The sequence below is a fragment of the Mastomys coucha genome, unplaced genomic scaffold, assembly GCF_008632895.1.
Source record: "Mastomys coucha isolate ucsf_1 unplaced genomic scaffold, UCSF_Mcou_1 pScaffold21, whole genome shotgun sequence".
Taxonomy (NCBI): Eukaryota; Metazoa; Chordata; class Mammalia; order Rodentia; family Muridae; genus Mastomys; species Mastomys coucha.
In genome coordinates this window covers 1,699,289-1,708,874 of record NW_022196904.1, presented here as the reverse complement: position 1 = coordinate 1,708,874, position 9,586 = coordinate 1,699,289, and the positions used below count along the sequence as shown (strand labels likewise).

General features: G+C 50.9%; 2 protein-coding genes across 4 annotated transcripts in view; both read left to right on the top strand.

Moving 5' to 3' along the window:
- Tnni3 (troponin I3, cardiac type) overlaps nucleotides 1-2,257 on the top strand; it is a 3,760-nt gene extending 1,503 nt beyond the window's left edge. Inside the window, exons 5-8 of the mRNA XM_031385115.1 lie at nucleotides 208-339; nucleotides 776-865; nucleotides 1,299-1,475; nucleotides 2,110-2,257. Coding sequence (XP_031240975.1) covers nucleotides 208-339; nucleotides 776-865; nucleotides 1,299-1,475; nucleotides 2,110-2,193 — 483 coding nt within the window. The 3' untranslated portion in view covers nucleotides 2,194-2,257. The remainder of the gene's footprint in view (nucleotides 1-207; nucleotides 340-775; nucleotides 866-1,298; nucleotides 1,476-2,109) is intronic.
- Tnnt1 (troponin T1, slow skeletal type) overlaps nucleotides 2,116-9,586 on the top strand; it is a 14,065-nt gene continuing 6,594 nt past the window's right edge. Inside the window, exons 1-6 of one of the 3 annotated variants that reach the window (XM_031385112.1) lie at nucleotides 2,116-2,121; nucleotides 5,829-5,872; nucleotides 5,989-6,002; nucleotides 6,422-6,448; nucleotides 6,638-6,670; nucleotides 7,764-7,785. In XM_031385112.1, coding sequence (XP_031240972.1) covers nucleotides 5,841-5,872; nucleotides 5,989-6,002; nucleotides 6,422-6,448; nucleotides 6,638-6,670; nucleotides 7,764-7,785 — 128 coding nt within the window. In that variant the 5' untranslated portion in view covers nucleotides 2,116-2,121; nucleotides 5,829-5,840. Of the gene's footprint in view, nucleotides 2,122-4,121; nucleotides 4,162-5,828; nucleotides 5,873-5,988; nucleotides 6,003-6,421; nucleotides 6,449-6,637; nucleotides 6,671-7,763; nucleotides 7,786-9,586 lie in introns of those variants that run through there. The other 2 variants (XM_031385113.1, XM_031385111.1) reach the window with 2 other exon arrangements.

Here is a 9,586-nt window from a genome sequence, read left to right as displayed (position 1 = left end):
GCCCTGGCTGTCCTGGACCTCACTCTGTAGACCAGACTGGCCTCGAACTCAGAAATCCACCTGCCTCTAAATCCACCTCCCAAGTGCTGGGATTAAAGGCCACCACCACCCAGAGTGTTTTGTTTTGTTTTTTGGGTTTTTTTTTTTTTTAAATTTGTTATTCTTATACCTTCTGTGACTCTGTTGTGGGCTCCAACTATTCCGTAGACTCTGATGCTGCAGATTGCAAAGCAGGAGATGGAGCGTGAGGCAGAGGAGCGACGTGGAGAGAAGGGGCGTGTTCTGAGCACTCGTTGCCAGCCTTTGGAGTTGGATGGGCTGGGCTTTGAAGAGCTTCAGGTACCAGTTTACAAAGTAGGGATTCCTGATCAGCCTGGGACTGGGGTTCCTCATCTATGGCCTGGCATCTCTCGAGTATCAGGGGCAGAAGCACCATCTCCAGTTCTGCTCAGCACCTTCAATCCTTATGCCAAGCAATATTTCAGCCATACAACGTCAAAACCCAGTGTATTTCTCCAGCCTCTATCTCCTAGGTCCCAGGATTCTTGGTTCCTGGTTATATTTCTTTAAGTTCCCTGGAGTGCAGATTCCAGTGTCAGCTTTTCTCCCCGCCCCCCACCTTCCTCAGACTTGGAAGTCCAGACCCCAGCACTCCTCTCTCAAACTCAGGGGTCCAGAGCCTAAGCCTCCTTCCTCAGATGCAGAGGTCTCCTCTCTCAGATCAGGGAACCCAATCTCCAGCCTCCCTCTCAACACCCATGCGTTCCTTCATCAGGACTTATGCCGACAGCTTCACGCTCGTGTGGACAAAGTGGATGAAGAGAGATACGACGTGGAAGCAAAAGTCACCAAGAACATCACTGAGGTGGGAAGCCTGGGAAAGCCTGGGCACCTTCACATTAGACCGAGATCTCCAGGCCTGTAGCTTCAGGCTGAGGACTATGGATGTTTGTACTTGAGATAACCCTAAGCAGAAAGCAGGCAGTGGTAAAGGAAGCTGTTTCTGCAAGGTGGAGCCTGGCTGGTACAAACGGGCCTGTAGAAACTGAGCATTGAGTTGAGCTCTGGGACAGGGAATAATAGTGATTCGCGCATTGCTGCGTCAAGTTGTGTTAGAAGCTTTGACTGGTGCTGGGAGCACCAGGAAGAACATGGAGTTGCAGGTCAGAGGGTTTAATCTAGGGCCAGAGCTGGAAGAGAGTAAGGTAGGGATAAGGGAGAATTGTGTGTTAGAAGAGATGTTCAGGAAGGAAGCAGAGGGAAGATGGCATCTCCATGCCCCGTATGGCCCTCCCCAGATTGCAGATCTGACCCAGAAGATCTATGACCTGCGTGGCAAGTTTAAGCGGCCCACCCTCAGAAGAGTGAGGATTTCTGCAGATGCCATGATGCAGGCGCTGCTGGGGACCCGGGCCAAGGAATCCTTGGACCTGAGGGCCCACCTCAAGCAGGTGAAGAAGGAGGACATTGAGAAGGTGAGTGTGGGCGAGGGTGAGAAGGAAGATGCTTGGGAAGGTCTGAGTGGCCAGAAGGTCCAGACAGAGAGCAGATGCACTTGGGGTCTAGTGAGAAGCTACTGATAAAGAGAACTCAAGAAGTCAGAAGGGAAGACCCTGCATAAGGGAGAGAGGAAGTAGCTAGGGGCAGGAAGTGCAACAAGACTGGAGGTGCATGAGAGACGGGTGCTTGGAGGAGACAGGAAGTGCCTGGGGATACAGGAAGTACATGGGGAGACAGGAAGTGCATGGGAGAGACAGGAAGTGCATGGGAGAGACTGGAAGTGCATGGAGGACACTGGAAGTACATGGGGGACACAGGAAGTACATGGGGAAGACTAGATGTACATGGGGAGACAGGAAGTGCATGGGGGACAGGAAGTGCATGGAGGACACAGGAAGTGCTTGGAGGAGACAGGAAGTACACGGTGCCTGGAGATGGGAAGCGGTTAGAGGAAGTTTGCCAGGTTGACTGACGATACAGGAAGTGCTCTAGAATCATTCTTAGATAGGTTTCCAACACAGAATGGTCTAGCAAGCTAGAGGGCAGATAGAGGATACTCAGGAGATAGAGACCAGAAAGAGTCCTTAACCTCTGACCTTCCACTTTCAGGAAAACCGGGAGGTAGGAGACTGGCGCAAGAATATTGACGCACTAAGTGGCATGGAAGGCCGCAAGAAAAAGTTTGAGGGCTGAGCCCATGGTTCCCACACTGTGCTCTGAAGGACATCCCTGAGGAATAAACCTCTCCAAACTGGAAGCAACTGTGTGTCTGCTACCCTAGGGCACTTGAGAAGGGTTGGTGTCCCCCAGAGCCATATGGGGTGTAGTCACAAGCAAGTTTCTAACATGGGTTTCTCACATGGGCTAGTCTCTTCTACAGAGGGCATCGACCATGCCAAACCCAAGGAAAGATGTGCAAGTAGGCCCCAGAGGTGGCTCTGGGGTTAAGAGACCTGGTTCTTTTCCCTAGAGGATCTAGGTTTGATTCCCAGCAACTCAAAATATCTGTAACATGGATATATTTACCGTGAGGCAGACAGATGATGGAGATCCTGTAAGAGACAGAAATAGGAAAGTAAGCCAGGTGTGGTGGCACACACTTTTGATCCCAGCACTCGGGAGGCAGAGGCAGCTGGATCTCTGTGAGTTCTAGGCTAGGCTACTCTACATACTAGATTCCAGGATGGCCATAGTGAGATCCTGTCTCAAAAAATCCCAAACCAAAGCAAAACCAACCAACTAACCACCCAACCACCCAACCAATAACCACACCAATAACCACAAATTCCCCTACAGAAATAGAAAATGTGAGAGAGAGGAAAAGAGGAGGGAGAGGGAGAGGGAGAGAGAGAGGGAGAGAGAGAGAGAGAGAGAGAGAGAGAGAGAGAGGACACAAAGACATGCAGAAGTACTGAAAAAGAGAGACATATGGCCCAGACACAGAGAGGGTACAGAAACAGAGCTTAGACAAATATACAAACATACCCCCAGAAACATACAAGGACAAAACTACAGAGAGATTGTGGTAATCCCACCACTGGAAAGTGGAGGCTGGAGGATCAGGAGTTCAAGGTCATCCTTAGTTACATAATGAGTTCTAGGCTAATGTGGGCTGCATGGGACATCTTTCATTTCAAATCTTTTACCCCATCTTCCCTAACAGAAAAACCCAAAAACTATGCAGAATTTCACAGTAGTCCAGATGGATGGACACCCCCACCCCACACACACCCCCCACACACCCCCACAGAGAGAGAGAGAGAGAGAGAGAGAGAGAGAGAGAGAGAGAGAGAGAGAGAGAGAGAGAGAGAGAGAGAGAGAGAGATCAGAGAGTCCAAACCCAAGAGGGGAAGAGAAAGCCCAGCACACACAGAAACAGAACTGCAGAGTGTGAGGCACAGAGCGGGCAAGGAAGCTTGCTTTGCCCCAGCCAGCACTGGCTTCCCTAGAGTTCAAGGTCATGATTTGACTGGGAGTGGGGGTTGGTGGTGGGAGGATACTAAAAAAGATCCCGGTTGGCTGGAAAGAGGAGGGCTGGGAGGGTGAGGGCTCTCTAGCCTGACACCCCATCCTCTCCCTCCTCCCCACACCTGCTTCCCAGCTTTAGCTGTCTGTTGTCACCATGGTGGAATTCTGGTGGTGGACAAAAGAGTGGGGGTGGGGAGGGGGGAGACAGTTGGACAGAGACAGAGAGGAGAGAGATGGAGGAATAGGGAGAAAAAAGACACAGAATATACAGATGGAAGCCAGAGACAAAGGCCATAAGAGAAGTGTGAGAAAAACCACACAGAGGTAGAAATAGGAAGCCTCACTTAATACACCCCCCTGTGTCATTAAGCCCCTTTTCCTGTACTGTTTCCAGTCTTGGGGACCCCAAAGCACTGGGTATTCTAAGAGGGCTTGAGGGGTGGCCTGACATAGCCTGGACCCTACGGCGTTTGCTGATGGAAATCCAACAGGGATCTTGAAGCAGATGACAGGTGTTGGACCCCCAAACAGATGACAGGCTCTGAGCCTGGGGGATGGTGTCTGAACATTGGAATTCTCGCCCCCTCCTCCAACCTGGGGCGGGGCCCAGCACCTAGCTATAAACCCAGGGGGTGCGTCACTGTCCTCAGAAGTCTCGGACTCCCTCTCCAGCATCTGTGGACCCAACCTTAGGTAACCGGGCTCTGAGTTCTTAACACTGATGCCTTTGGGGAGTGGGGACCAGGTGTGACAATGGGGACAGAAGCTCCTCTTCCTCTCTCCTCCTCCTCCTCTTCTTCCTCCTCCTCTTCCTTTCTCCTCCTCTTTTTCTTCTTCCTCTTCTTCCTACTCCTCCTTTGAGACAGAGTCTCATTCTGTAGTGCAGGCTGGCCTTGAGTTTGCAATCCTACTTCCTGAGAATTAAGACAATAGGCAGCAGCAACCCAGCTAAGCCTGAGCCTTTGGGAAGACTTGGGGCAGCAAGGGTGGAGGGGTAGAATCTGGGGGTTATGTAATCTGGGGGTGCTCTTCTTAACATTGTGGAGGAAGCATCCTGAAGGCAGAGGCATGTGGATCTCTATGCATTCAAGTCTAGCCTGGTTTACAAAGAGAGTCCTTGCTCGTCAGGGCTACATAGTAATACTGTCTTAAATCAAAGCAAACCTAAATAAAACAGCGGGGGCTTCAGAGGCTGGGAAATTGCAGAAGGGAAGACTGCCCCCATGAATTTGGCTTTTGGAAGTATGAGGCATGGGGAACTGAGGAGGGCTTAGGGCCTGAGGTCTCAGGGGTACAGGCCAGAAGTCCCAGAACTCAAGAGGTTGAGACAGAGGATTTTGAGTTCAGGGCCAGCCTGAGAAATAGCAAGGTTCTGTCTTGGAATACAGACAAAGAAACAACCATTAGGAACAGTGGCACCACTATTCGGTGTGTCCTGAAAGGGACCTCTGAGTTTGGTTGTCAGGTTTTATTTGAGGATCTTATACCTGGGGGCCAGACAGGTGCAGGTTGTAATATGATGTTCTGGGAGGCAGAAGAATCAGGAATTCAAGGTTATCCTTGGCTACATAGTGAGTTTAAAGGCTGGCTTGGGTTATATGAGACCCTGTCTCAACACTACCCTCCAGCCCTCCCCCAATCCTGAGGGTCTTAGACTGTAAGTGCCCAGACATGTACAAGTACGAATTGGGCACCCAATCTAGAGCCGAGAAGATTTCTTGGTCTCACATAACAGGGGCATAGGATTTGGATCTCAGCATCTGTGGGTATTGAGCTTTGAAGGTCTCAACCTGGGGACCTTCAGGCCTAGAGATGCCAAGTTTGGAGGAGGGAGCTACTGTATTTAAGGGCTCCAGACGAAGCTGCTCTTGGTATACCCATCCCTTTGTGGAATGTAGGGGAAAGGGGAAAGGGAGACAGGATAGGAGGAATCCTAGGCAAACGAAGGGGCTGTGGTAGGAGGGGGCAGTGGTGGTGGGGAGCCCCACTTCTCCAACTCCTTATTGGGAAATGTCCTCTGTTTCTGTCTGTGACATCCCCCCAAAATAGCTCTAGGGGTGGGGCAGCTATTGTCTTCAAATCCTGTCCCTTTTCCAGTATCTCTTAATCCCTCCTGGGATCAGGTTTTCATGGAACTGTCACAGGACAAAAGAAGACAGCTGTGGTGAAGGAGGCCTACTGCCGCTTGCTGCTTGCTCAGTGTAGGACTGGGGCCTGGCCCCCACAGGCTGGGCTGGGTGCCAGCCTTCCCTGAGCCAGGGGTCCAGACCCTATCACCCCTCCCTCAGACTCACGAGTCCAGGCCCCAGCCCCCTTCCTTGGGAACCTACCTCACTCAGCCTCCTCTCTCTGGTCCGCAGGTCACTCCAAGGATGTCAGACACCGAAGAACAAGAATATGAGGAGTGAGCAACGCAGTCTGGGGGCTGGGGGGGGGGGCCTTGCAATGTAGAGAGATCATCCTATCTCAAGATGTCTAACTGTCCTCTCTTCCCTCCTCTCTCCTTGTTCACGTCTCTAGGGAGCAGGCAGAAGGTGAGTGGGGAGTGGGCTGGCCTAAGGAGTAGGGTAGGCCCTCTGGAGTCCTGGCTTGGAGGAAGCAGGTTCATGGAGCAGTCCAGCCCCACTTTGATGTAAGGGCAGGGATGAGGTGTTCTGAAGCTGCTCTCAGAAAACCCCTGTCAGCAACTGAAAATGCAGCTGGGCACAGAGGGTCATCTTGTTAATCCAGTCTCCTATCCAGGACTAGGGCTTGGACCCCAGGTCTGAGGGACTTAGGCTAAGGCCTGGGCTCTCGGGTCTGAGAGAGGAGGAATGGAGCTTGGACTCCAAGTCTGTGGGAGAAGGGATGAGGCCTGATCTCCCGGGGCTGAGGCTGATCTCTGAGTCTCTGGTACACATTCATTCGATGCTCCAGAGTTCCTGACATTTGTGTGTCCCCCATTCCTTTCCAGATGAGGAAGTGGTGGAAGAGGAGGAAGGTGAGGTGTGAATACCACAGGTCTCTTCCTAGGCCTTGGGCTGGGGGAGGGACGATGTGTTGGGCTGGAGGCTCCTGGGCCCACTCTTTAACAGCATCTCGCTTCTCTTCCCACCCCTCTATGCCTCTGTGTGGCTGCCCCTTCCTGCACCTCCCTCCCAATCTTCGCTTCTCCTCCTGCCGCTCCCAGCCCCAGAGGAGCCGGAGCCGGTGGCAGAGCGAGGTAACCATAGTTTCTTCGCTTCCTGGGATTGATTCGGGGGTGTCTAGGGACCCCGATATCATCAAGTCCGCAATCCACCATCACTGGATAACCGGTCCGGCCCAGCCTGATCCTTTAAGCCCCTAGGGCCCTACGCCCTCTGGTGGCCGTGAAGGGAAATTGCCTGGCGTGTTTTTTTTAACCCTTTTCCCTTCCTTAAAGGGAGCCGTGAGCAAGCCTTCGTTCCAATCTTGGAAGAATGCTTACTAGAAAAGTTGAGTGTTGGCGGAGAGGTGCCCCATCTCCTCACCTTTTGGCCCCTGACCCTGTATGTTATATTTCTCTGCTATATACATTCGAAGGTTGGGGCCTGAACTTTCTAATCTTTTTGTTGCTGTTGTTGTTGTTGTGATGTTTTGTTTGTTTTTGAGACAGGGTCTCACGTAGTCCAGGCTGACCTCAAACTTGAAGCAACCTTCCTGCCTCAGCCTCTTGAGGGCTGGGATTACAGGTGTTCACCACCACGCTCAGTTTGGTTATTTATTTAGGTTTTTTTTTTTTTTTTTGAGACAATCTCCATCCATCTGTAGTTTAAGCTGGCCTGAAATTTGGTATATATCCTAGATTGGCCTTGAACTCATAGCAACTCTCTGGCCTCAGCCTCCTAAATCCTAAGATCAAGGCATGAGCTGAGAAACTTGAACTTTAAGATACCACTAAGAAGTGGGGGGTCTTTGTCCTATGGGCACAAGAAGCTGGGGACAGAGATCTGGGGTCCCTGAAAGAAGAGAAGCAATGGGCTCCCTTCCATTGCTGGGTAGGGAGGGGGAGGCACGATACAGGGGTAGATATAATTGTAAATATTCCAGGAGTTTGGTCCTTTGGGCTTTCAGAGGTCTGGGAGGGGGTCTTGGTCCCCACACCAGTGGAGAATGTATATCTGATGCGAGTGACCCTCCCCCCCTTTCTCCACCTCAACTTCCCGTCCCTCTCCTAATGCCCTTCCCCCAGCCCTGAGCTCTCAGGTCACCCCTGGGTTTCCTCTTAAGGGTGCCAAGCCTCTCTCTACCCAACTCTCCCTAATTATCTTTTTGTATTCCCCCATTGCCTCCAGAAGAAGAGCGCCCCAAACCCAGGTGAGGTGCTGCGGGGTGGGCGTGGGTTACAAGAGAGACAGAGCACCCAAAAGGCAGAGAAATGAGGGCTTGAACCCAGCCAATCTTAATTCTTAAAGCAAGAAGTTGAGGCCCTTCCTACACTGTGAAACAGGTCAGATATGAAAGTAAGAGCCTAGGTTCTAGAACACCATGCAAGGGAGCTCTGTGTTAGCCCAAGGCCAATCAAGGAAGGCTTCCCCGAGGGAGGTGACCACCTGGATCCTATAGATAAAGACCTTGCTAGTTGAAGGAAAGTTGTAGGCGAGGAGAGCCATTTCTTACACTCAAAGTTGGTGGTTCTATATAAAACCCACTCTGGATGCAGAACCAGGTCACCGTGAGGGTATGGTTAAGCCAGGGAGGCCAGTGCAGGCTGTGGAAGCTAACTGAGCTAAGAGGAGGCCTGGGGTGGTGATGTTAGGGCCAGAGCTTAGAGACTCTTGGAGGAAGGAACGTAATTAAGGAGGTTCCAGGTTTGAGAGCTACCAGGGAAGGAATGGAGGAAGAGAGGGCTGTTTCCGAGGGCTTCTGGGATTGAGAACAAATGGTCTGTAGAGACACCAAGTGTATGAGCCCTGCCAAGGCATGGAATGTACTGACACATGAATTATTCAGGAAGTTTCTGCTAACTTGGGTTTTGGGAAAGAGTGCTTGCCAGGCAGGGTATTGCCGCATCCTCAGAGGAATAGTCTTGGTAATTCCAAGTTCAGCATCTGTGGGTTTTGCTAATCTCAAATTATAGCTATTAAAAGAAACTGTAGGTGTCCCGAGCAAGCAGACATTTTTCTTGTTACAGCTGCACACTGTTGCTGTTAGACAGCCAGTAGCAGAGCGTTAAAGCAACCGGGTACCTGTAAGTTACTTAGAGAACATCAGTCTTTAAAGTTCGTGGCCTTTAGCATGCCTGATCCCCGGGCTCCATCCTTGCCTTTGAAATAAAATGTTCAGGCCTGGAGAGGTGGCTCAGTGGTTAAAAGCACTGGCTGCTGCTCTTCCAGAGGATGTGGTTTCAGTTCCCATTATTCACGTGGCGGCTCGCAAACATCTTTAACTCCAGTTGCAGAGGATCCAATGCCCTCTTCTGGCCTCTGAGGGCAGTTGGCCATACACATGGCACACACGTAGCAGGCAAAGCCCCATACATACACATAAAATAAAAGAGAACGGTTAAAGAGAAAGTGAAGTATCTCAGAGCACGTGCAAAGGAAAGAGCAGTGCTTTCAAACTTTAATGCCTTTATTATTGATTTTGCATGTGTGAGCACAGAGGTGTGTGCGTGGTGCACGTGTGGGGTTCAGAGGATGATTTACAGGGGTCAGTTCTCTCTTTCCACCTTGTGGCTTTCAGGGAACGGAACCCAGATCATCAGGCTTGTCATGTGGGTCTTTGCTTGCTGAGCTATTCTTGCCTGCTTTTTATGCAGAGGATTCAATATATGGCCTTGTATTTTTGAGACAAGTATTCCATCTTGAGTCCTCCCCAGCCCCTCACTGGGGGAGTCTAGTCAAGTGCTCTACCACTGAGCCACGCCCCCAGCCTCTCACTGGGGGATTCTAGGCAGGTGTTCTACTGCTGAATCTCATCTCCAGTCCTGTTGTTACTTTTTATTTTGAGGCAGTGACTCTTAAGTTTCCATGGATGGCTTTAGACTAGGAAGGCCTTGAATTTGCCTCAGACTTCCAAGCAGTTAGGACAACAGATTTGTGCCCCCAGGCCCTGCCAGTTTTTACAAGTATGTCAAAACAGGCAAAACAAAGTATTCAAACTGTATTTCCCTGAT